A 25292-nucleotide genomic window follows, 5' to 3' on the forward strand; every position below is an offset into this window, starting at 1 on the left:
TGGGACACGCTGGGAGGGGGCGGGGTGCGCAGGGAGAGGGCGGGGCGTCAGCGGGAGCCGACCAGAGAAGGCACAGGTGGCGGATAGTAGACGACAGATAGTAGAGGTCACCAGCAGTGCTGTTTTGAGGGCATCCCACGTATTCGCGAGGTGAGGGAGAGGGCATGTTAAAGGAAGACATGAAGGACGTGAAATGACTAAATCGGACTAGGGATGAAAATGCAGTGTCAGAGATGGAAAAGGAAAGAGACTGCATGAGATTGAAGTCAGAGTAGACACTGCAGAAGAAAATACTGGTGAACTTGAAGACATGGCAACGGAAACTGCCCAAACCAAAACAAAATACTGAGAACAAATGAGCAGAGCTGGAATGAACTGTGACACCCTCAAGCCGCCTGTCATGCCTATGAGCGGAGTCCGGGGTGGGGGGTAGGGGGAGGCGGGCAAACTTTTTGAGGAAAAATGGGCTAAGAAATTTCCAGATTTGATAGAAATTGTCAACTCACAGATCTAAAAGTTCCACCAACCCCAAAGAAAAGCAACATGGAGCAAATTACGTGGAAGCACAGCCTGCTTAAACTCCTCGAAACCATGGTGATTCAAGAAAGATCTTGAATGCCGCCAGAGCAAAAAGGCACTTGACATATCGGGGGACAAAGTTAACAGTGGCAACAGACTGCTCTTCAGGAACTGTGCGAGCTGACAGCAGAATGCACCTTTAAATTTCATCTGAAAAGGAAAAAAAAATCCATCAACCTAGAATCCTATACCCAGTGAAATATTTTTCAAAAATGCAGATGAATAAAGACTTTTTCAGACATACAAAAGCCGAAAGAATCGCAAGAAATGTCAAAAGATTTGCAAGCAGATCGAAAACAATCCTGCACAGAGGTGTCACGGGCACTTGATCAGTCAGCACGTGAGTGAGTGAAAAAGACATTTTGAAAATCTCTGCAAAGGACAGATACTATATATGGAGAACTTCTAAAAAGATACTCATTGAATCCAGAATGTCATAACAAAGAATAAACAGGACAAAGAAAAATTGCAGAATGGTATCTAAACTCATATCTGGTCACATTCAAGATAAACATGAGCCAGCTCTGCTGCCTATGAGAAAGTCACTCCAGTGGGACCCCACGTCAGCTGGACAGCTCCTGGCCTTGTCACCCCTTGCTAGGAGCTGCCAACCTGGCCCTCTGCACCCAGGGCCTCATTTATTCATACCTGCCAAGGCTTGGGCAGTTTTGGTGCCAGTCCCTTCCATTGTCTTCCTGCCCTTCCGAGGCCAGCTGTGTAGGGGAGGGGCTGGTGTGGGGATGGGACACAGGAAGGCGGTGCCCCTCCGCGAAGGCCAGTCCATAGGACCCTAGCCTAGCAGCCCCAGGCCACGAGCCAGCAGGCCCCAACCATGGCCACAGGGCCCACCCCTCCTGGCGTGCTCTGGCCGTGCGGCCCAAGCAAGATGGCACCTGTCTTGGCGCTCACCACGCTGTCTCTCCAGACACTGCTGCAGTAGGTGACCACAGGGTCCCCACCGTCCACTCCCTCATGGCCCACTAGGATGGGGACACAAGGTGACGTGCTCGTGTCCGTGCCTGTGATCTTGAAGCTTCTCCTGGCCATAGGAATGTCCCTAAGGGACCCCCATCACAAAAAAGGGTCCCATGAGGAGCAGCTCGTACCCCTCACCCCCGGCTGGGTCCCCGCCTGACACTGCAGCTCCAGATTTGAAGGCTCTGCATTTCCACACCACACCTGCCACTTTCCATCGCCATTTGCTTGCAGTTTGAGGAGAATGGAAAGGTCTAGCCGTATCTTCTGATTTCTACGATGTGTATTTCCTTTTTTCTTATGTGAAAATATGTATAGAATTTACCATCTCTTCCATTTTTAAGTGTGTCGTTTAGTAATATGAAATCAACTCGCACTGTTATGTACTTATCACCATCCATCCCCAGAGCTTCTGTCATCCTGCAAGTCTGACTTTCTTCTCTTGCCCACCCCCACCCCCTCACCCCCTCACCCCCACCCCCCACAGGCTCCTGGGGCACCACCGCCTGCTTCCTGTCCCTGCAGACCTGACTCCCGCAGGGCCTGCATGTCTGACAGTCGACAGTATTTGCTCATCGACAGCATTTGCTCTTCCGTGTCTGGCTTGTTTCACTCGGCATAATGTCTTCAAGGTCCATCCATCATAGGTGTCAGAATTCATTCCTTTCTAAGGCCGAGTGACGGCCCACTGTGTGGCCGGACCAGTTAACTCATCCATAATCCATCGTGGACACTTGGTTGCGTCCACGTCTTAGCTGTGGTGAGTGATGCCGCTGTGAACGGGCCACAGATGTCTCGAGACTCTTTCAGACCCTTGAGGCATATGCCTGGATGTGGACTTGCTGGTCACAAGGAGTCACACACAAGGCACAGGGGCCCAGCTGGTTCAAGTTTTTATGTCTCAGACCGGATGTCTCTTACCTCTAAAGCGTCCTTTATAACGTTTGGTGTTTGTGGTTTGCAAAAAAGCTGCATATGTTGTCACTGCTGTGATGTGATTCACAGCCTGTCAAAACTGAGATAAGGGACTGCTCTGAAGCCTGCGGCTGCTCTGGATGTGCCCCCAGGCCTGGACTGTTACCCACCCCAGGGGTGCATGGAGTTGGGGGGCACTCTGGCCACCCCTGCTGGGGCACGAGATGAGGCCTGGCGTCCATCTGTTACTTGCTGGGCGGCCACCAGGTGGCGCCCAGAGCACATCTGGCTCTGCTCAGGGGGCCCTCAGCCCAGCCCTGCCGCCCTCCCGCTGTCCCAGCTGCGGTGACCTTGGCCAGCTCTGGGCGCTGCTGGATCCTTCTGGGCGGTTAGATGGCCATGTAGGCTGGGTGGCCTCCTCGGGGGGCATGGGGCAAGGTGAAGCCCGTAGAGACAGGAAGTCAAGGCACACCCCTCCAGCACGTCCTGCTAGAGCTAGGGGAGGGACATCCTCCGGCGGAGGTAGCCCTGCGGCCGGAAGGATGGGGGCTCCCCACGAACAGAACAAGCCACAAGGTTGAAAAGCCATTTTTATTGAAGAATTTGGAGGGAAAGTCTCATATCATAATAGTAAAAATACTAAGTTGAATGTAAAAAACGCACGGGGCAGCGCAGTGTCGGGCGGGAGGCGTGGGGGGCGGGGCAGCGGGCGGGGCGCGGGTGAAGGTAAGTGCCAGCGGAGCCTCGTGCGAGTCCCACCGGGGAGGAGGGACCTTCCTCTCCGAGCTCCGACCCCAGGTGCACGGGTCAGTGAGGGACAGCGACAGAGCCCAACTGTTCCTGTCCCCAGGGCCGAACCCGGCCCAGCCCACCCCAGGCCCCACCTTGGGCCACTGTCCTTGGGCCTTAGCGCGGTGGCTGCCGCATGTCCACACCCGAGAGACAGGAGGCCAGGCCAGCACACAACCGGGCTGCTGCTGGTGCCTCTGGGCTGGGCTGAGAGGTGGCGCCCGGGGACAGCTGGCGGGGTGGGGGGCGGTGCTGAGGGGCCCCAGGCAGGGCGCACTCGGATCCCCACTGCACGTGGCTGGAGAAGCCGTCCGCGCTTCCTCTGTGAATCTCGCTGTTCTGACGGCCGAGACCACGGCTGGGGAACTGGATGAAATAAATTAAGAAAACGGCAGAACGGCCGTCCCCGACGCCGCCCGAGGACGCTCGGCCCCGCCGCGGCCCCGCACGCCGCCCGCCCACGCTCACGGCGCGGCAGGGCGCTCCGCCCGCGCCCGCGCCAGGAAGACGCGCCGAAGCCGGTGGTCCGAAGCCGGTGGTCCGCAGGCGCCCCCACGAGGCCATCGCCGGGGCACGTGGCCGCCCACGTGGCGTCTCTGCCAGCACGCCCGGCTGGCCCGCCTCAGGCCGTGCCGCTGGCCGAGTAGGAGAACTGTGGGAAGTGGGGCCTCCGCTCGCTGTCCACGCACTCCATGTTGTCGTCTGCGGGGGGAGGTGCGGCTCAGACCCTGGACTAGGCCCCGGGGACCACGGCAGGGCCCCGAAAGCTCGCCTCCCAGACGCCACACCTGGACTCGGTGCCCCCAACCCTTCGCTGTTGGGGACGGGGACAGCCGCCCTCCCGCCCCAATCGCCACCCTCCAGAGACCTTCCCACCACAGGCCTCCCTGAGGACAGCCTGAGCTCTCCCGTAGCGGGGTGCTGGGACGTGGCCCCACCTTGGTCCGGTGGCGTGATGGTGATCATCTGCGCCGTGAACTCCTCGTCGAAGTACCTGGTGTCCGTCTCTGACGTGACCTGGGGCTTGAAGGGCGGACTGAGCTGTGGAGGAAACGGGAGTTTCCAGGCAGCTCTGCGCACCCCCGCGCCCGGCCCGGACAGCCGCACCAGGGCCGAGCACCCTGGGAAGCGCCCCGGTGCCCCCTGCACTGTCTCCAGGCTGCTCTGGCCTGCGTCCACCCACACACAGCTCCAGGGAGGAGACTGGGTGTGCAGGACCCCCTGCCCCTAGGAAGGCGAGGACGAGCCTTTTCCAGTGGCTTTCTTCGACCCTGGGGAAGGGGGCAGCTCCCCGCCCATCGGGTGCTGTTCACACCTCTTCCTGGTGAACTCATTCAGCCCTGCTGCGCCCGGATAATCCATGACAGGGCAGTCACACCCCCATGCTCCCTCGACCCTCCTGGGCTGGCGAGTGGCATTCCCGTGCAGTGGGCCCATGGGCCAGTGAGCCGCAGCCAATGCCAGCCAAGTGGAGGGCAGGGCTCAGGAACCCGCCACAGCCCTGGGGGGGTGAGGAGCAGCCAGCCAGGGCCTGCGTCCAGGGCCCACCTGTGCCGGTCCTGCCATGACGTGCCCCTCAAACCACACGGGGTCCTGGGGCCTCCCTGCCCATCTTCCCACCCAGGGGACAGGGACGGGCCAGGCCTCTATCCACATCAGCTCCGGGGCCTCGCCCCTCAACTGCCACCAGGGGCCCATCCAGCCCCATCCACAGCTCACAGACAAGGTGGCCCAGCTGAGCCTGGCTGCCGAGAGGACTCACTGTGACCCAGGATGTGGGGTGACCATAAGGGGATGTGCGCACGGGAAGGTGCTGCAGGCAAGCACCCCGAATACTCCAGGTCGTGGCCTGAGGCTGAGGCTGCCCCTCGTAAGCTAGCGGGGTCCTTGCTCAAGGCTGGGTGGAAACTGAGCCACTGGAGCAGAGGGCCAGGCAGCAGCAGGCCTGGGGGCCAGAACGTGGGCTGGAGGTGCCCCGTTGTGCAGGACAGGAGGCCTGCCAGCCGTGTGTGGCTTGCAGGCGAGGAGCGGGCTGGTAGCCAGGAGGAGGCGTGCTCGGTGACGGGGCACCCAGCACACCCAGGCACAGCCTCCAGAGCCTGTCGGGCCACCCCACCCGCCTGGGCCAGGGCCTGGGGCTCCCAGGGCCCTCAGAGGGAGAAGGGCAGCGGGGTATGTGTGGGAAGCAGCTGCTCGCTCCTGGGGGGCGGCAGCCCTCACGCGCAGATAAGCAGGTGTGAGCCGTTCCCGGAGCCACACAGCGGACTGAGGTCAGCCGTCGGGAGGACCAGGGAGGGCCGGGGCCTGGGGCCCAGACCCAAGGGAGCATGACGCGGGAGTCCACGTGCTCACAGCTCCCTGGGGGGGGGGACAAAGGAGGAGCCTGCGGCGTTCGGGGACACGCAGCCTGAGCCCGGGGAGCAGCGGGACAAGACCGGGAGGCGCCACCTTCTTCTCGTACACATCCTGCCACACGATGCCGGCGAAGAAGCGGTGCTGCATGATCTCCTTGGCATCCTCAGGGCCGCCTCCCAGCCTGCAGACGACACAGGGGCCGCGGTGTGGGCGCCGCCCGCCCGCCCAGGGCTCGGACCGGTCGCCAGGTCCAGGGCGGTGGGGACGGCACAGTGGGGATGTGTCCAGGGTGGGGACGGTGCATTGGGGACGTGTGTCCCAGGGTGGTGGGGAGGCACAATGGGATGTGTGTCCTGGGTGGGGACAGTGCAGCAGGAACATGTCCCGGGGTGACAGGGCGATCGCACAAGGACGTGTGTCCCCGGGTGGGGGACACACAGCTCTGGCTGAGCTGCAGCAGGCACAGAGCACCAGGTGGGGAGAGATTGCCGCACGTGTGGGGGCCGCAGGGTGGGCTCGAGGGGCCCGGTCCGCGCTCACCTCTGCTTCGGGTCCTTCTTGAGCAGCCCCGAGAGCAGGGCCCTGGCCTCGGGGCCAAGCGAGCGCGGGAAGCGGATCTCCCCCACGAGGATGAGCTCGAAGAGCTTCTCGTGGTCCTGGCTGTAGAAGGGCAGGCGGCCGCACAGCATCTCGTACATGACCACGCCCAGCCCCCACCAGTCCACCGCCCGGCCGTAGTCATTGTCCTCCAGCACCTGGGGACCAGGCACGTGTCACAGGCTGCCGGGCACGAGGGTGGGGGGCTCGGGGGCACGCGGCGGGCGCACCTCGGGGGCTAGGTACTCGGGGGTCCCGCAGAAGGTCTTCATGGTGGCGCCGTCTTTGATGCCCTCCTTGCACAGCCCGAAGTCGGTGATCTTGATGTGCCCGTCCTTGTCCAGCATGAGGTTCTCCAGCTGCGGGCAGGCGGCCTGCAGTCAGCCCGGCCCCTGGCCCCTGGCCCCCGGCCCCACAGCCGCCCCCCGGCCCCGCAGTCCCCAGCGACCCCCGGCCGCGCAGCCCCCCACCCACCTTGAGGTCGCGGTAGACCACGTTCTTCTCCGAGTGCAGGTAGTCCAGGGCCGACACGATCTCGGCGCCGTAGAAGCGGGCCCGGTCCTCGGGGAACACCCGCTCCCGCGACAGATGGAAGAACAGCTGCGGGACGAGGAGCCTGAGCCGCAGCCACCGAGTGGCTGCACCGCCCCTGCGTGGCGGAGGGACCCCAAGGCGGGAGGGCCAGCCCCGGGCACGCAGCCCTACCTCGCCGCCGTTGGCGTACTCCATGACGAAGCAGAGGCGGTCGTGGGTCTGGAAGGAGTACTTCAAGGCCTGCGAGGGACACAGGGCTGGGATCACGGCCCCTCCAGCTGGACATGACACTGCCCCACAGGCCGGGCTCCGAGGGTGAGCAATGCGGGGTCTGCGGCCCGTCTTGGGGGGGGCGAGCATCTCAGAAGCTGGCCAGCAGAGGGCGCCCTCCAGGCAGGGCCGCCCAGCCTCCTCCCCACAGGCAGCCTCGCTCCGAAAGGACCGACTCTTACCCGCAAGTGCTGCGGCAGATGGAGGGGACGGGGCCTGGGGGGCCCGGGCGGGGGCCGGGCGCGAGCGTGCGGTTGGTTGGGTGTGGCCCAGCCACCAGGACCTGAATCCTGGTGACTCCTAGGGAAGTGGGGCCCATCCACCCAGCTCGCCACGCCCTCCAGGAGCAGGCCTTGCCTGGCGAAGCACCTTCTAGCTAATTCCTTGCTATTCCCAGAAGCTAAAGTTTTCTAGACACTCCTCCTGAGTTGAGTCCCCCAGAGAGAGACCCTGTCCGCACCCCAGCTGGAGCCCCACGGGAAAAGCGGGAGGCATGAGCAGTTTGGGGCCGAGGGCTCGAGCAGAGCACAGGGCAGCCCCAGGTCACCTGCCCCCTTCGGCACAGCCCACAGGCCCTGCGGCAGGCACCCCCACTCTGAGCCCCAGAGGCCCACCCAGGAGCACCTCATCTCCTTCCTAGCACGGACGGCTGAGCACCAGGCAGCCGGGCCACTCACCGTCAGGAAGGGGTGCCGGGAGTTCTGCAGGACACGGTTCTCCGTGAGCGTGTGCGCCACCTCGTCCTGGAAGACAGGCCCGGTGAGCGCCGCCCCGGCCCCGGCCCCCACCCAGCCCCTACCCGGCACCGACCTTGGCCACGATGACCTCCTTCTTGAGGATCTTCATGGCGTAGTAGCGGCCCGTGGCCTTCTCCTTCACCAAGATCACCTTCCCGAAGGTGCCTTTGCCCAGCAGCTTCAGGTACTCGAACTCATTCATGGTCTGTGGGGCAGCGGCACGGTCAGGGCAGCAGGCACCGGGCCCGGTGGGGTCATGGGGGATCTGTAGCTCGCAGGACAACGTGGGGCTATGCACCCCAACTCGGAGCACTGGGGTTTGGGGGGATGGTGGGGGTGACAACGCCCAGCTTTCTGGGACCTTGGCGTCCCCACCTCAGTTGTGACACAGGGCTTCTGACGGTCAGACCGTGCTGTCCACAGGGAGGGAGCCGCGAGGGAGCAGGTGGGCTAGGGTCCCCGAGCACCGAGGCTCTCCCGGGGCCAGCGCCCGCGGGCCCTGTGATCGCCAGGCCCTGCATAAGTGCGGGGTGGGCCTCACCACGCGGTGCTTGGGCTTGGCCACTGACACCTCCATCTCCTCAGCCCCTGAGTTGTCACTGGGCGAGCCCGATCGGAAGTCCATCATCTCCTCCTCCTGCCTCTTGAGCCCGTCGGCCACGGTCTGGATGGCCGTTGTCCACTCCTCCCTGCAGGGCGCTCAGGTGAGGCCCTGCCATGGCCTGGGGCACCCGCGACCCCCAGTCCCAGAGGCAGCCCCGAGGAGGCCCCCCACCCGCGGACTGGGCCGGCCACAGCCACTCGGGTGCCCGGACGCTGGGGAACGAGGGTGCCCCGAGCAGAGGGGCCCAGCCTCCCCACCACCTACCGCTCCTCAGGCGTCTCCACGTGGAAGGTGCGCTCGATGACCGTGGTCCACTGCAGGCAGCGGATGATGAAGGTGTTGGGCCGAGGCCGCTCCGTCTTCATCAGCTGGCATTCTGGGGGTGGGCCGGCAGGTGAGCGCCAGGGGCACACGCCCCAACTCCACCCACCAACACTGGAAAGCCCCACTACCTGCCCTCCATGCTCCTCGGCCTCACTCCTTGTGAAGTGGGCTGGGACACTGTGCTGCCTCTCCCCCAGCCCCGCCGCCGGCCTCTGCGGCCCGACTGCGTGCCAGGCCATGCACACACCTGGGGCACGCACACAATTCCGATCACATTGCCACCTGTTCATACAACCTGGGACACGCATTACCTGGTTCACGACACCTGGTTCACACAACCTGGGGCACGCACACACCTGATCACGACATAATACCTGGGGCACGCATTAATACCTGGTTCACACAACCTGGGATGACACGACACAATAATACCCGGATCACTAGTTACCTTGGATCACGACAATACCTGGGGCATGCACACCTGGGGCAATGCACAATACCTGGATCACGCGACGAATTCACCACCTGATCACGACCTACCTGGCTCACACAACCAAGACGCACACCTGGGGCATGCACCTGATTCGGATCACACACACACTGGATCACAGCAACCGGGGCATGCATTAATACCTGGGGCACGACACCTGGAGATATGCATTACCTAGATCACGCACAGCTGGAACATACACACCTGAGGCACACACACACACCTGGGGCACGCGCACACCTGCTACCGAGGGACTGTGGGGATGCGCCAGGCCCCGAGGGCGTCAATGACAGTGGGGGCCGCGGAGGGGTCCTGGGCTGGTCTGGCCCAGCCCGAGGCGGAGGGGCTGTGGGGCCAGTGCCGGGGCTTCTCGCATTCCAGAGTCTGGGCCCTGGCAATGAGAGAGCCCCCGCCAGGCTCTGCCAAGCACCAGGGAGCGGAATGCCAGGCCTGGGGCCCAGAGGGGCCTTGGGGCCGGGGCGTGGGAGGGTGGCCCGTGTCAGCGCAGGGCTGGCGGGCCGGCCTCCTCGGCCCCTGTGCACCACTTCCCTCGCTGTCCAAGACCACCAGGTATTCCTGCAACCCAAGCGCCAGACCCCCCTCAGGGCCTGGCTTACGTCCCATCCTGCCCCTCGGAATCCGTCCCCGAGGAAATTCCCCCGGTCGCAGCGGCCCCACACGCCACCTCCCTGTCCAGCACAGCTCTGGCCCCTGATTAGGGCCCCCGTGGCCCCCACCCTGGTTTCAAGCCCCTCCCCAACACTGTTTAGCCTCCTGGCTGGTGCCCACCTCCCGTGTGCCTCTGGAGAAGCCCCTCTCTATGCGCTCAGTTCTCTCCCACTTACTGGAGAGAACTCCCAAGGGGTCTCGCCCCCAGTAAGTGGCCCCCACCCTGGCCGAGCTTCCTTCTGGAGCCCTGAGACCCCAGCACAGCCACGGCCTCCCACCCTGCCACGAGGGCGCCGGGAAGGGGTCTGGCTCCTCCATCTCCCCTCGCTCGGGCCTCTGCTCTGCCCACTACTTCGCTGAGGCACGAGGCGCTGGGGGGGGATCAGAGCTCACAGGAACCACCGCAGGAAGGCCCCAGCCTGGAGCCTTGTGTGGCCGCCGCTCTGCTCCCCCTGCCTCCAGCAGCCCTCAAGGCTTCGCTGGCCATGCCCCCCATCCTGCAGCCTGGGCAGGACAGCCAAGGGGCCAGGACGGCCCTGCTTCCGCATACCTGCAGGCAGGGGACCCAGGGTCCTTCCCCATCAGCCTGGAGATGGCCCACCTGTGCTACATCCTGAGCCCCTAGACCAGAACCTGGGGTCTGGCAAGCTGGGGAGCCCGAAGGCAGACAAGGCAGAGCTGGCCAAAGGATGGAGATGGATGAAGAAAGAACCTAGGGTGGAGCCTGGGGCCCCCATGGCAAGCACTGCACCCACACCCAGGCTGCAGCCGGAGACAGGCCTCGGGCTCAGTTAACGAGCCCATCACTCGCCTGCCCGCGGGACCAGGGACCAAGCTAGAAGGCCCACCTAGCTCAGCCTCCCACCCGCCAGCCCCACCACAGGTACGGAAAGAGGCCTCAGCAGCACAGTTGGAGAGCGCCAGTCTACCCAGCTGTTAGGACGCCTCAGGCCCGCTGCGCCCCCTCACCTATCCGTCATGTGGGGCGCCACCCCTACCCCCAGCCCAGCTGAGGGCAGAAGCAAACACCACTCTGGGGGGCCACGGCCTCTGAGAACCTTCAGTGGGACGGCCGCAGACTTCCTAGGGTTGATGAAGGTTCTGGAAGCTTCCGGAAGTATGAACTCTTGTCCTACCCCCCCAACCGGGGCCGTGCAGAGACAGGCCCTGGGGGTCTCCATCTGGCCCTGCTGGGGGCCCTGGCCTGTTGGCTGCCCCAGGCTGGGCTCTGTCACCACTCAGCCATGCCCCCCAGCCTGCAGAGCAACAGCACCCCAGAACATCTCCAGGGCTGCCAGCCTTGGGGCTCGCCCATGGACCCCACTGGCCAGAGCTGGCTGCTACCCTGTCACCGGGGTTACTCGGAGCCAGCGCTGCCCAGCCTCGTCCCTGGCGGCTGCCGACCCCAGACACAGGCCCGGGGGCCCTCAGCATGGAGGCTGCCGGGCACAAGGGCGCCGGCCGCCCCGCCCCCGCCTGGCGCCCCGCCTCCCACTCACGTGCCACGGAGAAGTTGTTGAGGGGCGACTCGCCGTGCTCCACGTCCTGCGGCCGCTCCTTGTAGCCGATGAAGGTGCCGTCGTTCTTGAGGAGGAAGTACCGGGGCCGCCAGGTCTTGATGTACTCCCCTAGGACACGCGGCCGTGAGGGCTGCGGCCGCCGGACCCACGCTCCCCAGCCCCGAGGCTGGCGCCGGGGCAGACGCACCCAGGACGCCCAGGTGTGCGAGCACCGGCCAGCTCCCGGCTCCCACTGGGGCGGGCAGGGCCCCTGGGCACCGCCCATCTCCACACAGAGCCCGTGCCACCCGTGTCGGAAAGGGGCCGCGTGGGCGCCTGGACACGGGCCAGGACCCGACGCGGAGAGCCCTCCTGGAGGAGGTGGCGCCAAGCCGGCATGTCCCCAGCAGGCGCCAGCCACAGCTCAAGCACCAGCTACGGCCGCCTGCCGGGAGCTCCAGGGCCCTCGCCACGCACACGGGGTCTGGCCAGATGACGGCCACAACAGTCACTGTGGTGACAATGGCTCAAGGGCAGCTCACCACGGCTGAGCCCTGGCCAAGAGGATGGAGGCTGATGGGACTCATGGGTCCCCCGCCCGCAGCACATCCCTGGGCTGGGCACTCCGGACAGAGCCCCCATCGCCCGTGTGACAACAGCACGGTTGTGGGCACGGCAGTGAAGCCGGACTCGGGGGAGGCCAGGTGGTCCTCGGCCCTGGAGCCCCGCGTCCCAGCCACGGGTCCGCCAGGTACACGGCGAAGTTCCCCCCAAGTTCTGCGACATCAGCCCTAAGTAGGCGTTCGCACGGGACCCGAGCAGATGTCCTCTGTGAAATTCGAGCGGCTGCCATTTTTCATGCTGACACCCAGAAAAACGTCTCATTTACATTCTGCCGAGCAAGGACTTCGAGCTGCACCGGCGAACTTACGATTTGGTGGTGGGCTTCTCAGAGAAAGGCTGGGCAGCAGTCGGGAAGGCCTGGGGACCCTGGCTCCGGGCGGGAGCAAAGGTCCCATCCTAGACCACCCGCCACCCACTCTACTCCGCTCCCAGCCAGTGCCAGGCCCTTCCCACAGTGCCCCTCTGGGTGTGGTCCCCGAGGCCCTGCCCTCACACCCCAGGACACTGAGCGGTGGCGGAGACGGGGGCTCCGGCCACCGCCAGCACCCTTCCCTAGGGAGTCCACCCCTGGACCATGTTCAGGCTCCAGGTAGGGGGTCACCACACAGCCCAGGGAGGGCCGAGCAGCAGCCAGTCACCTGCTCCCGCCCTGACAGTACTCAGCAGGGCCTCCGTCCAGTTCTGCGCCCGAGGCCGGGGACAGGCACCTGGGCAAGCTGTGATCCTGCCACCTCCGACAGACACTGGCTCCTGCCCTGGCCGGGAGCGGTCCCACCGGCCTCCCAGGTCCCCCTCCCCTGCTGCTGCAGCGGGTGGTCGTGAGCAGAGCGGGCTCCGGGGCGGGGGCCTCCCCACCCGTGCCGGGCCGGCCGCCCGCCGCTCGCGTCTGGAGCTGTCGGCCCCTGATGGAGTGCCTCCCATCCCGCCAGCTGCCGCTCCCCGGGACACTAACCAACGGCAGCGGGATGAGCGCCTCACCCGTGCAGCCCCGAAAATCCATCCTGATGCGCCAGCTGCCACCGGCCCCAGCGCCCGCCCCACGCGTGCCGATGGCACGTGCTGACTCGGAGTCCGGCTCGGCCCCGCATGTGGCAGGACCTGTACCGGGCCTGGGCCTCGGTCTCCCCATGGGGATCAGGCGATCGGTCCACGGTGTCCGGGGCCCCCTGGAACGGGGCTGCCAGAGCTGCTGGGCCACGTGACCCCGTACTTGCCACCTCCCAGCTTTCACCCCACAAGCCCACCCCAGGGCTGGGAGGGTTCTGGAACCCAGAACTGGGGGTCCCAAGGAAGCGACACTCACCAGGAAGAGGCTGAGGCCCAGGAGGGCCTGGCGGGGCCCTCTGCCGGCCACCGGGCCCTGGGCACTCTGTGCTGCCCCCACCCACAGCCCACAGGGCTGAGCCCAGGAGCCAGGTGACACCCAGGTCGGACTGCGGGCGGGAGACAGCAACCTGGCAGACCCCTGCAGGAGCGACCCCGGGGCCTGGGAGGCCCGAGCCGAGGCTCTGGGACACACAGACCCCTTTCTTCAGTCTCCCGGACGCTCCCGCCAGCCAGGCGGTCCCCCAGGGGCCTCCAGCAGAGCCAGCTGCAGCCTGGGCCGTGGCCTGCATCTGAATGAGCTCAGCCCAGACAGAGAGGGGCCTGGGGCCCCACTCGCTCCCAGGGCTGGAGGTGACACAGGACCGGGCCAGTGGAGGAGGAGACCACCCTCGTGCCTGGCTACCACTGTCTCCTTGGCCACAGGGTACCTGTGGGCTGCCACCGACCCCGGGGTCCTGGGGGACATAGTGGGGGTGGGACAGGCGGACCCATGTCAGCAGTGCTGGCAGCGAAAGGCACAGAACCTTCACACCAGGCAAAGACGTGGCAGGTGACAAACGGGACCCAATCTACGCTCAGGACACTGCTCTCCCAGGGCCAGACACCCACCCACAGCCAGGGAGATTTCCGGTGGGCAGAGAGCCCCGGCTGACATGGCCCAGGGCGCCCCCACCCCGGCCAGTCACGCCCAACGCCCAGCCCAGACGCTGGAAGGGCCCCCACCCCACCCTGTGCCAACACCTCAGACCAGGGCCCCGCAGCCTGCCCGGGGCCTCGGCACAGCTCTGGGGTTCCCCCACGGCTGAGGGGTCCCAGGTCACTGCTGGCTCGGCTCCCCAGCCAGAAGGGCGGGAGACAGCCCTGGGGGTCGAGCTGGGCGGGCACACGGAGCTGCAGGGTTCGGGTGCCCACCCTCCCGGGGGACCACTGGCGGGCAGGAAGGACGGCAGGCAACTCGGGGTCTTGGGGTCCTCTCAGAAGCCCGGCCCCCGGCTGCAGTGGGGCAGGGCCCGCACCGCCCAGCCACCAGAGAAGGGACCGTGCCGCCCCCGAACTTAGCGCCGGGCCACCCGCCGCAGCCAGGGCTCCAGGTCCCAGGAGGCGGGCCCTGTGGGACGGGGCGCACGGGCCGAGCAGGCGCCCGTGTCCAGCCCAGGCTTCCCCATCTCCTCTTGCCCCTCGGGGCCCCCATGTGCCCTCCCCCACCCACCCCGCCCGCTGTCCTGGTCGTCTTGGGAGCCGACTCAAGATGGGGCCGCAGGGAGGGGACTCCTCTGTGACAGCCCTGACCTGCCACAGCCACGTCACCCAACAGGCCACACTGAGGACAAGCCGGGCAGGGCACAGGCCAAGGACGGCCCTCACCACACCTCCCAGCCACGCGTCCCAGGCCACGCCGTGGGCCAGGCACCCAGGCAGCGGACCTGGGCCGGGCCCGTGTGCCGTGGGCGGCCTTGGGGGCAGCGCACTGCGCACGGCTCCCCGGCCCCGTCCTCCCATGCCGCCAGGCACCTCAGCCCCCCCAGCGCCTGGCACAAGGCACCTGGCCCACGGCCGCCCGGCCACCACACCCCAAGCTCCGCGAACGTCCTCTCCGAGTCCCCAGTTTTCGGGGAAACTGCTGGATAAACACTTTGCCGCGGCAGCGGCAGGCGGCTGGCAGGGTGCCAGGCGGCACCGAGCTGTTCTCGCCACAGCGAAGCGAGCCCCAGCAGGCCCGGGGAGCACCGCCAGCTGACAGCGGCGGCGACGGCTCGGTCCCCCGCCGCCCACACATCCATCGCACCGACAGCTGCCGGGCCCCCAGCACCTTCCCGGCGCGGAGAGCAAACGGCCCGGCTGACGGCGGCCATTCATCGCGGCCCGCCATGCGGAGCGGGCAGAGGGCACGGGCCACCCCAAGGGGCCCCGCCCGTCAGGCCTCCCCCTGTGCCCGGGCCTGGCCCCAAGTCCCTGTCCCGCCAGCAAAGGCCCTGGAGCCAGGGTGGGGGTAGGGAGGGCCACACCCCCTCTCAGGCGCAGCCCCAAGTCTGTCGGCGAGACCTCAGGGACTGAGTCTTTCCTAGAGTGGCACTCGTGGAATCCTCACTAGGGCACAGCAGGAATGGCCAGTCTGGACACCAGGAGAAGCAGAAGGCCCACCAGGGATCCCTCTGCCCACAGCTCGGTGGAGAAACTGAGGCCCGAGTGAGGGGACTCTCAAGGTCACAGAGAAACTGAGGCCCGAGTGAGGGGACTCTCAAGGTCACAGAGGCGGGTGGTGACCAGAGTCCCAGGTCCTGCTGCCAGGCTGGGCCAGCTCCTTGACACTTCACAGGGCTTTGGTTCTGCCGTCAAGCAGGCCAGGCCCCAAGGTCACGGCCAATGTGTCTGTCCATGTCGACTCACAGGAAAAGCTTGCTCCCAGGATATGTCATATTAAGGCAGGGGAGAGGCCCCAAGACTACTTTCACTTCCAGCCCTTCCCAGCCCACTGAAGCTCAAGCTGGCCAAAGGCCAGGGTGAGGCTCTCTCCTGCCCCTGCCTGCCCGGACACCTATGGTTCTGAGCCTCCCAGCAAGCCCCCCTTCAGCCCCAGCTGCACTTCCACCTGTGGACACCCCTTCCCCTAGGGCTGGCCCCCACCCAGCTAAGCAACCTCTTGCCCCAAACTGTCCCAACTCTTCCTCTCAGGCACCTGCACGTCTCTTTTACGCAGCCCAGAAAAAAGAGCATGCCCTCCACACTGCCACCCCCCACCCCCCGACCACGCTGGCACTGCGTCCCAGGTGGCCCTTTGGGCTGCCCGCCTGGCTCGGTCCATGTGGCCTCTGCTTTGGTCCAGCAGCCCCCTGGCCGTGCCCACCACCTCATCCCTCTTCCTCCTGCCCTGCCAGCCCAGTGACCCTCACCCACTGCCTGCCTGCACGGGGACCCCTCGACAGGCCACAGCCCCACTGCCCAGGCGCCACCCGCCCTGCCCCCGCTTGGGGCTGTGTGGGAGCCCTCCCCGCAGCCCACGCCACAGCCATACCCCTAGCCAGGCTGGCCTCTGGGCTGCCTGCCCTCCCCACCGACGTGTGCCAGGCCTCTCTGTGGTGCGGCTCGGGGAGCTGGGTCTGGGGTGCAGGGGCAGCCCCCGGGCCTGCCAGGCCCCCAGGTTTCCCCATCTGCTAGATCCTTGGGTCATGGGCCCCAGGAAAAGAAGCCCTGACACCCCAGTCCCGACCCAAGCGCCCAAGTGGCCCTGCCCAAGGCCACAGGACATGCAGCTTTGGGGACAGCGTTACCCTGGGGACACACCTCTTGCTCCTGTGCCAAGAATGGCCAGAAGGACCCAACAAAACCCAGAAAGGTCCAGGCTTCCGGGCAGAACGAGGAGGCAGGAGAGGGAGCGGACGGGCCGGACGGCCGAGCCCGCCCTGCAGACGCCCCTCCCCTCCCCGGACTCTGGCCACAGGGAGCACCTGTGGCCAGGAGAGTGACAGGTGCCAGTCCCCAGGACTTCCAGCCCCACCCACCCCCTCCCTGAAAACAGCCAGAGGCACCGGAAGCCACACCCCTGCATCTAAGTGACCCCCAGCCTCTCCCTCACCAGGGCCCTCTCCTGGGGCGGGCATGGGCCTGACCCCTGCAAGTGGGTGGGGGGCGGGGTGTGAGGACTCGGGGCGCTCCAGGGCAGGCCCCCACCTTGCAGCCCTGTTTTTCATTTATTTCTGCCCTCACTCAGAGCCGTACCGGGGCAGGAAGTCCTCTCTCGGCCCCTCTGCTTCTGTGACGTGGTGGCGGGCTGTGTCCTCCCAGCTCCCAGCCCTGCCATCTTGCAACCCTGGCCTCGCCCTCCCTGCCCCCACCTAGCTCACTGCAGCCCCTTCCAAACTCAGGCCGTCCACGTGCATTCCGCCGGTGTGCTGTCCCCACGGCCCGGCCCCCTCACCAGCCCGAGGGCCCCCCGCGAGGCCTGCCCCGTGCACGCCTCCCGCCCTGAAAACCCCCACCACTGACAGGTCAGCTGAGGCCTCTGGGCAGGCGCCCAGGACCACCGGGGAGACCAGTGAGGGGCCCACCTGGGCACCCTACCCAAAGCCTCCAAGGTTGGCGGCAGCACCACAGAAGCCCCCACAGCCGCCCCGACGGTCCCAAACAGCAGGCCTGTTGCTTCTTAACAAGCTGCCTGAGGCCAGGAGAGCAAGCGCTGAGGGGTGAGTGGGGGACACACAGCTCCCAGAAGCTGGCCGGGTCCCGCCCTGCCCCGGCCCACCTCAGCCCAGAGCCCCAGGCCCTCTGCCAACCTGCCCAGAGCCGGGTCTGGCTCTGGGGCCTTCTCCTGAGGCTGCCGGCCTGGGCCTGGGTCTGGGCCGGGCATGGCAAGTGCCGGAGCAGCGGTCTGCCCACTGTGGGGGGCCCTGGGAGCAGGCGCGGAGACAGCCACCAGCTCCAGTTTCGGGATGGCCCACAGGGAGGGCGCTGGCCCTGCGCCTGGCCCGGGCGGAGGGGACGCCAGGTGGCCGAGCCAGCTCCCTGCCTTGCTCTCCCGCGGCCCTTCCAGGAACAGGCCCGAGGCAACCGAGCCCCGGGCTCTGGAGGGTCTGGGCACGGGGCTGGGGCAATGCCATCCAGGCCTCGGGGCACTGTGCTGCCCAGGGGGGCTGGGGTGTCAGCAGAGACCGTCCCGGGGCCCTCCCCTCCGTGAGCCCCACCGCGTCCCGCCCAGCAACCAGAAGGCGGGCTGGAGGGCTGCCCACGTGGGGACGCCAGCGGGACTGGGACCGGGGCCTGGGCGGGCAGTGACCCCTCCACGCAGCGAGGCCTAAGCTTCCTCTTTTGTTGTTTTGAATGGAGAACACAACACGCTCACAAAACAGGAAACAGCCCCACATCCCTGGCCAGCTCGGCCACGGCCACGGCCCCCAGGCATCCTTCAGGGCTGAGGCCCAGCACCCGCCCCACCCCCAGGCCTGGCCGCCCCGCTCCAGGGCCAGTTCTGGACTCTCATGGACGTGGGGTGTCACACGAGCTGCCGAGGGGACTGAGGGAATGCAGGGACGTGAGCCGGGGCTACGGGGTGCGACTGGGCTGTCCCTTGCCTGACAGTCAAGGAAACCGAGGTGCAGGAGGGGCACAGGGGGCCCCGCGGGGTGCTGACCTGTGACGCGGACACCGAGTCCAGTGAGGCCCATGGCCCTGAGCTCAGAAGTGGGCTCCTCAGGCCCCTGCCCCTGGTGTCTGCCCAGCAAGCGCTGCCTGCTCCAGTGGGGACCAGGCTGCACCCTCCACACCCCCGACAGGGACCCCAGGACCAGGCACGGAACGGGGGGACCCTGACCTCCCCATTCCAGAGCCACAGCAGGGGAGGTCATGCCCACGTCATTGTGGGAAGCAGGACCCAGCCTCACCTGTGGGAGAGCCTCAGACCCTGGAGCCCACTGCCTGCCCGGATGCCTGCGACCAACTCAGCAGGGCCTGGAGCCAGGGGAGGGTCTGTGGCAGCGCCAGGCTCCAGGCAGGAGCAGCAGGCCTGAGACGCCCAGGGAGGGGACCCGCTAAGCTCTGTGAACATGGACCTCACCGGGTGCCACTCCTGGGGTGAAGCTAAACTGAGGCTCAGACACACGCTTCCTGCGCCACGCCTGTGTCGTGGACACCCGGCAGACTGCACAGGTGACCGCTTCCGGTGGGCTCTCTTCAACCCCACCCCTCAGCCCTGTGTGCTGGACCGCAGACTGCTAAGGATGGCCTGGCCTGCTGCCTGCTGGGTCCCTCTGGCCAGCTGTACCTGTGTGAGCCCAGGTACTTGCGGCCTCCACCCACCCACAGCCCCTGCCTTCACCCTGTGTCCCAGCACCTCACTGCCCCCCTCCCCTTTCCTGACCCGCCGGGTACACAGCTGGGAGACAAACCACAGGCTCTGGGCTGTGGGACCCGGGCTCTGCCTGAGCGGCTCTCCCAGCGGTCATCAGGGAGAGCGGGCTGGGACGGGCAGCCCCAAAACAGCCACGTGGACTGGGCCACGGACTTAGCCCAGGGCACGGGCCTGAAGATGGCTGGAGGCCACAGACCTACACCCTGGGGTCGGCTTTTTAAACCGTCAACCTTCGAATGTCAGGACTGCACAAAATAGACCAAACCTCTGAAAATGCACGTTTCTGAGAAACACTGACGCCACCAGCCGCCAGCACCAATGGCCGGAGCTGCAACTGCAGCTGCCCACCACTCGGGGTGTCCACCCGTAGCTCAGGGTGCCACCCAGCACTCGGGACGTCCTGCTCTTGCTCAGGAAGGTTACCCGTCCCTGCTCATCCACTCGGGGCTAGGGAAATCCCAGGCCTCAGGGACATCTGTCCACCCGCCCCGTCTGCTTCACCTTGCTGAGTCTTCCGCAGCCTGATCTCACTTTCTTGGGGACCAGCTCCCCCACGGACGTATGAGGACACTGAGGCCCAGAGAGCCGGCCTGGGTCCCGCAGCACGTCTAACTCCAGCTCCGCCCCCCACAGCTGCTCCGGCCTGAAGCACACAGCGCGGGGACCCTGGCCCAGTGTCACTCCCCATCTCCCCAGGGGGCAGGAGGAGCCCAGGCCCGAGCCCAGTGCTGTGTGGGACCGGCCGCCCTGCCCCCTACTCCCACTGTGATGGCCCCTGGAGGCCACCATTCGCCGTGCGCCAGGCCCCGGGCCACAGGAGCACACTGACCCACGGGGCAGGAGGCGGGGCTGGGGTCCGTGAGGGGCTGGGCCCAGGAGACTAGTCACAGTCCCCAATCCCATCATGCTCTGCTCTGAACCCTGGCCAGGCCTGGGCACCAGGAGCAGGGGACAAGGACAAAGACTCAGACCACTGTTGCAGGTGGGGCCTCTGCCCACCCCAGGCCAGACCTAGGACCCCTCCCAGCCCAGAGGTCCCCGCACTCCCCCCTCCTCCAGCCTCTTCCCAAGAGGCGGTGGGCAGGGCGACGGGTCAGCAGGGTCCGGGGGGAGGAGGACGTGACAGGGTGGCCCAGGGGAGGCACGGAGGGGGGCTTCCCGCCATGGCGGTGGGACACAGGAACAGGGTGAGGGCTGCCCCAGGCTCGGCCGCCGCATGTCCCCCGCTGCCAAGCGCGAGCACAGGCAGACTCGTCCAGCCACCCACCGCCCGCCGCTGAGTGGAACTCAGACCTGCACAGGACGTGTGCCCGTGCCATCCTGACACTGCCCGCCCCGTCTCAGGACAGGGCGCCACGGACCCCCGTCCCAAACCAGAGATCGTCCTGATAATCCCAAGAGCTAACCCCAAACCAGCATTTCCCGCCCACCATGACCCCCGCCCCCTCACCCGGTCACCCCAAAGTCCGGCACACAGGAAGAGCCCAAACTCTCACAGAGAAAAACAGACTAATAAAAGGACAGACACAGAATGTGACGGTGGCAGCTGGGGTAGAGCCAGGGCCAGTCAGATGAATCCAGGGGTCCCCGGCAGTGAAGAGTGGGGGATAAGGGGCACCTGTGAGGACAGGCCTTCCTCAGTGAGTCGGGGCGGGCAGGGCAGGTGGGACACGGGCCCAGCGCGGGCTGAGAGGGGCTAGTGCCACCGCAGCCCCCGCGGCCCACTGCACCACACGCCACCTGGGCCGGCACGGGTCCGGGGCGCGGCGGCCTCTCTACCCAACCGCCCGCCCCGCGCCACTCCCGCTCTGCGGATGGGGAGACCGAGGCCCCAGGGGCTCAGGAGACTTGCCCTCGAGGAAGGACGTGGGGCAGGGCACATGGATCAAGTTCCAACCCAGCTCTCTGGACGCCCCCGGGCCTGACGCCCAGTCCCCCGGCCCCCTCGGAAGGCACACACTCCGGCCGGCGACCAACGTTCGTCCAGGCATCGCAGGGGCACCCCTGTGCGAGCGCCCCAGGAGCGGGCAGGCCCCCTGGGTCAGCCCACGACCTGAGCTTCGGTGAACAAGCATGTGAGGAGGAGCTGGTCGCACGTGGGGACTGCCCTGACTGCGGCACACAGAGCAGAGGGACAGGGCCAGGCTGTGGGGGCGGGGGGTCCCCAACACCAGAGGGGGCTGGGAGGTGAGGACAACACAGGGCCTGACAGAGGCACTCCGGCACAGGAAGGAGGGCTCCCAGGAAGTGGGGAGAGGGTCAGCCCGGGGGAGCAGATCGAGACGCGGCAGGGTGCGGGCGGCCTTGGGCAGGCTGGGCCCCTGCGGCCGCTGCGCCTGATCTCAAGGCCCAGTGCACTGTCCCCACGGCTGCCAGGGCCAGCTCTAAAAACACGCAGCTGACCACATCCTGGGTCCCCCCTGCTTCGAGCTTTCTGCAGCCCCCCACCCTGGACGTCTCACCTCTGTCCCTCTTCTGCCCCCCGCCCCAGTTCCTGCAGCTTCTCTGCTCTACTGGGGAGCTGCTATGCACCCTGCGAAACCCACGGCACCCCCTTCTGCATGCCTCCCTGTCAGCTCCATCTGTATCTGAGGCACCCCCCCTCGCAACAGCCTGAGGGGTCCTTGGGGAGACACCCCATGCCGCCCGTGTGGGAGGGGCTGGTGGGCTGGCTGGCGTGGGATCACCAGCCTTAGGGACGGAACAGGCAGATGGGGAAACCAAGGCCCCAGGGGCTCAGTGGACTGAGGGAACGAGGGGGACACCTGGCCAACCGCCGACCCCTGGCAGGACGGAGCGAGCCCCGGGCACCGGGGCAGAGAGGCTGTCCTTCCCTGAGCAAAGCGGGCGGCGGGGCAGGGGGCTGTGGGCAGGGCAGGCGGTGGGCGCGGGGCCCTGGGCGAGGGGGAGGCCGGGCAGCCCCGGGGCAGCCAGCTCCAGCACCAACGCGCCCGTCGCCCAGGGGTGGTGCGCGTTCTCCACAGCCCGGCCGTGGCGGGCGCTGGGCCAGGCCGAGTAGCGTGCCCTGCCCTCGGGAGCCCTCGGGCAGCGCCCCAGGCCGCCAGCAGCCAGGCCTTGGCCGGGTCCCAGCGTCCTCACTGCCTTCCAGGAAAGAGGGGCGGGAGCCGCAGCGCCCGCCCGCCAGCCGGGCCCAGCCAGGCGGCCGCTCCGCTGCCGGCCACACGGGCTCCACGCGGGCTCATGTCCCCACCGGGCCTCCCACGAGGCCGTGCCCTGCACGTCCTGGGAGACCTTGGGCCCGGGACACTCACGGGCCGGTCCAGGAGCCCCAGGGAGCGCCCCGCACAGCAGGCGCGGGCTCACGGCGACCGAGACCGCCAGGAAAGCCCCAGCCCCCCGCCCGGGCCCCGCTCACGGGCACTGACCTCGTTTGTGCAGCCAGCCCTCCTTCACGACGGCCGCGTCGTTCATGGCGCCGTGCTCCGGCAGCCCAGGCGCCACTGTCACTCCTCTCGGCAGGGTCTCCCCGAGCCCAGCCGGCGCCCACAGCCTGCGGGGGACAGGGAAGGCTGGGCCCACCTCCTAGAGGGCCTGCCCCCCAGCCTTCAGGGCACTGCCCCCTCCCTCCCGCCGGCCACGCCGCTGTGCTAGCAGCACGCTCCCCGGGCCCGGGCCTCCCCGCAAAACCCAAGGGCCTCAAAGCTCCCTGCCCCTCACCTACCCAGCCCTTCTACCAACCACTCCCACACCCAAAAGCTGCATCCCAGCCCCAGAAAAGGCCTCCTCCTCCTCCAGGGATCCCAACTCCCTGCCATTCGGCCTCCCCAGCCGACGGTGAGGGCACCCCTGCCCTCCCTGTGCACAGGCCCCACCCACCGGGCTGCAGTCCTGGTGGGGGGGCCAGCACCCCTGCCCAGCACTGGAGGGACAGAAACTCAAATACGAGGAACGCAGGGCCGGAAGTGCGGCCGGCTGGCACAAGGGAGCCCAGAGCCCTTCGGGGGGATGTGATCTGCCCCCCCCCCGAAACCCCAGGCCCCTCCTAAACCACGGTGCCCCTGCCGGCCTGAATCTGGTTCATTCATTCAGCCCATGTGGACCAGGCACCTCTGGTCTGCCAGGCTCAGCACTGGGCGCCAGGGACAAAGAGAGGTTCAGACGGGCCGTCTCTGTGAGAAGCACCCAGCCCAGGGTGGTTACAGGCCCATAATTAGGCCATTCAGGGGGCAACGAGTGGGGGGGGCACGGCACAGACACAGAGGCCCTGGCGCCCGCCACATGGCCCCCAGGGGCACACACTGGCCTTTCATCTTGTAAGCCCTCCCTACTGCTCCCCCACTGGGTAAACTCCTAAGCATCCTTCAAAACCCAGTTCCTGCCACGGTCCGCTGCTACCCCCCACATGGGCACTGGGGAGGTCAGGTCCCGAAACCCTGCCTGCCAGGCAGCAGCCCCTGAGGGTCACTGGAGCAGATCCCAGGGCGGGTGTCCCCACAGCCCACCTCACTAGCCTCCTGAGCTGGGGCTGGACCCCCGGGGCAGCTTGCTTTGGGCTGATCGTCTGAGACTAAGTTTATAAGTGCATCAGACTCCGTCCACTGCCTGTGTCTGCGGCCAGCTCAGGGAAGACACACTGTGCCCGCCGTCTTCAGTAGGCTCATGGGCAGTGACAGGAAGATGCAGCCCCACAAGGGCAGGGCTCTGAGCCCCAGCACGTTAGGCACAGAGGGCTCTGGTGACACTTGAGTGGGCGTGGCCTGGGGGCAGAGGGCTGGACTCAAAGACCTCTGCTTGTCCCCCTACCCCCACACGGGCCTGAGCAGGGCCTGCTGTTGACAGAGTCTGACAGCTGTGGAGAGCCCGTGTGTAAAAATACATCTGTGCACACAGGGTGCTGTGCATCTGCACAGATATGCACACACAGCTCACAACCGGGCCGTCTCTGCACAGGACTGCCTTCGCCATGAGCGTGTGTGCCTGCTGTTATGAAAGTCACACTTTAAAAAAATAGTCTGTCCTCTGAAAGGGCCCCTCCCTCTGCCCCCAGAACACTGGTTAGTGAACTGTATGTTCAGTTGTGGGGTACAAGGAACCAAGCCCCCACCAAAGCACCAGCCCTTCACTTGGGGGCTCAGAGCTTTCAGGGGTGGCCTGCGGCCAGGCCGGCAGAGTGAAGATGGGGGCCCCCTGGCCAGGGAGCACAGGTCGGTGCCCCACTCTGTCCCCCCTCCAGGCAAGACTCAGGGACCGCCTGCTGAGTTCGCCCCCCCCACGCCTCAGTCTGGGGATCAAGGCCCAGCCGCCCTCCTGCGGGGCCTCTGCCATGGGCGGGCAGCACCCCCGGAGCCCACCCAGGTCAGGAAGCAGCTCAGGGCCTAGGAGGTTAGTCCTTTGTGGGCTGGCCTGGGCATCTCGCCACCACCGACAACTTTTTGTCTATGGGAAGCTGAGGTCTCCTTCCCAAGGCCCACCCACAAACTTGAACGAGGGCCGGGCCGGCCTTTTCCTAAGGCCCCCGCGAGCCTCCTGTGCACCGGGACGCGCTGGCCAGGCGCCCAGAAAGCGCCCGGGGAGCCCCTGACTCAGGGGTGCCTCGGCCCGGCACTGGCCGCGCCCCTGCGCCCCAGCCCCGGCCTCGCCAGCCGGCGGGCCGCTTCCCCAAGGTCATGAGGGAGGCCGGGACCGGCGGCCCGCACCCCCGGCCCGCCCGGCCCGCGCGCTCCCCACCCAGGCCGCGCGCGGCCACTTCCTGCTCCCGCGCCTCCATTCCGGCCGCGCGGCCCGCGCCCCGGCCCCGCCGGCCGGGAACAAAGCGGCGTTGCGGGGAGGAAATCCGGGAGCCGGCGGCGGCGGGCGGGACTCACCGGGCGCCGCGTCCGGGCGAGCGCGGGCCTAGCCGGGCCGCGGCCTCCGGCGCGCGCCGCTCCGCATCCCCGCGGGCCGGGCCGGGGGCGGGCAGGGGCGGCGCGGGCCGGCGGCGGGCGCTGTCGGGCGGGCCTCGCGCCGCGGGCCCGGTGCTCGTGCGCGGCGGCGGCTCGTCCTCCGGTGCCTGCTGCGCGCGCGCTGGGCCGGCCGCCGCCGCTCCGTCCCGCCGCCGCCGGCCCGCCCCGTCCCCGCCCCGCGCGCCCCGCCCGGCCGCCCGCCCACATCCGCCTCCGCCGCCCGGCGCCCCCACCCGGGCCGTGAGGGCGGGGGCCGCGGC

General features: G+C 67.0%; 2 protein-coding genes across 4 annotated transcripts; both read right to left on the reverse strand.

Annotated features, from left to right (window-relative positions):
- Positions 1 to 3046: 3046 nt before the first annotated feature.
- Positions 3047 to 25193, reverse strand: AKT1 (AKT serine/threonine kinase 1). 3 transcript variants are annotated; one of them, XM_039876573.1, is made up of 14 exons: positions 24955 to 25039; positions 22516 to 22640; positions 11338 to 11466; positions 8620 to 8731; positions 8293 to 8440; positions 7825 to 7956; positions 7692 to 7757; positions 6916 to 6984; positions 6685 to 6810; positions 6441 to 6569; positions 6154 to 6368; positions 5707 to 5794; positions 4197 to 4299; positions 3047 to 3960 (listed from the first exon to the last, which is right to left on the reverse strand). In XM_039876573.1, exons 2-14 carry the CDS (start codon positions 22559 to 22561, stop codon positions 3881 to 3883), a joined length of 1443 nt encoding a protein of 480 aa, XP_039732507.1. In that variant the 5' UTR covers positions 22562 to 22640; positions 24955 to 25039; the 3' UTR covers positions 3047 to 3880. The 3 variants fall into 3 exon arrangements, with proteins under 3 accessions (XP_039732507.1, XP_039732510.1, XP_039732509.1); XM_039876576.1 differs by lacking the exon at positions 5707 to 5794 and having other exon boundaries at positions 24955 to 25193; XM_039876575.1 differs by lacking the exon at positions 11338 to 11466 and having other exon boundaries at positions 24955 to 25040.
- On the reverse strand, positions 4033 to 15646 carry LOC120613958 (collagen alpha-1(I) chain-like). The gene is made up of 2 exons (XM_039876572.1): positions 12568 to 15646; positions 4033 to 4046 (listed from the first exon to the last, which is right to left on the reverse strand). The coding sequence occupies exon 1, from the start codon at positions 15142 to 15144 to the stop codon at positions 13687 to 13689; it is 1458 nt and encodes a 485-aa protein (XP_039732506.1). The 5' UTR covers positions 15145 to 15646; the 3' UTR covers positions 4033 to 4046; positions 12568 to 13686.
- Positions 25194 to 25292: the final 99 nt, after the last annotated feature.

This window comes from Pteropus medius, unplaced genomic scaffold, assembly GCF_902729225.1.
Source record: "Pteropus medius unplaced genomic scaffold, Ma_sr-lr_union100, whole genome shotgun sequence".
Classification (NCBI taxonomy): domain Eukaryota; kingdom Metazoa; phylum Chordata; class Mammalia; order Chiroptera; family Pteropodidae; genus Pteropus; species Pteropus medius.

Excerpts from the sequence above, each read along its gene's own strand:
- LOC120613958 (XM_039876572.1), bottom strand. The coding sequence starts at position 15,144 with ATGAATGGCCGCCGTCAGCCGGGCCGTTTGCTCTCCGCGCCGGGAAGG.
- AKT1 (XM_039876573.1), bottom strand. The coding sequence starts at position 22,561 with ATGAACGACGCGGCCGTCGTGAAGGAGGGCTGGCTGCACAAACGAG. Across the intron at positions 11,467-22,515 it reads GGGCTGGCTGCACAAACGAG|GGGAGTACATCAAGACCTGG; the intron begins GTCAGTGCCCGT and ends CGCGTGTCCTAG. Across the intron at positions 6,570-6,684 it reads TGGTCTACCGCGACCTCAAG|CTGGAGAACCTCATGCTGGA; the intron begins GTGGGTGGGGGG and ends GCCTGCCCGCAG.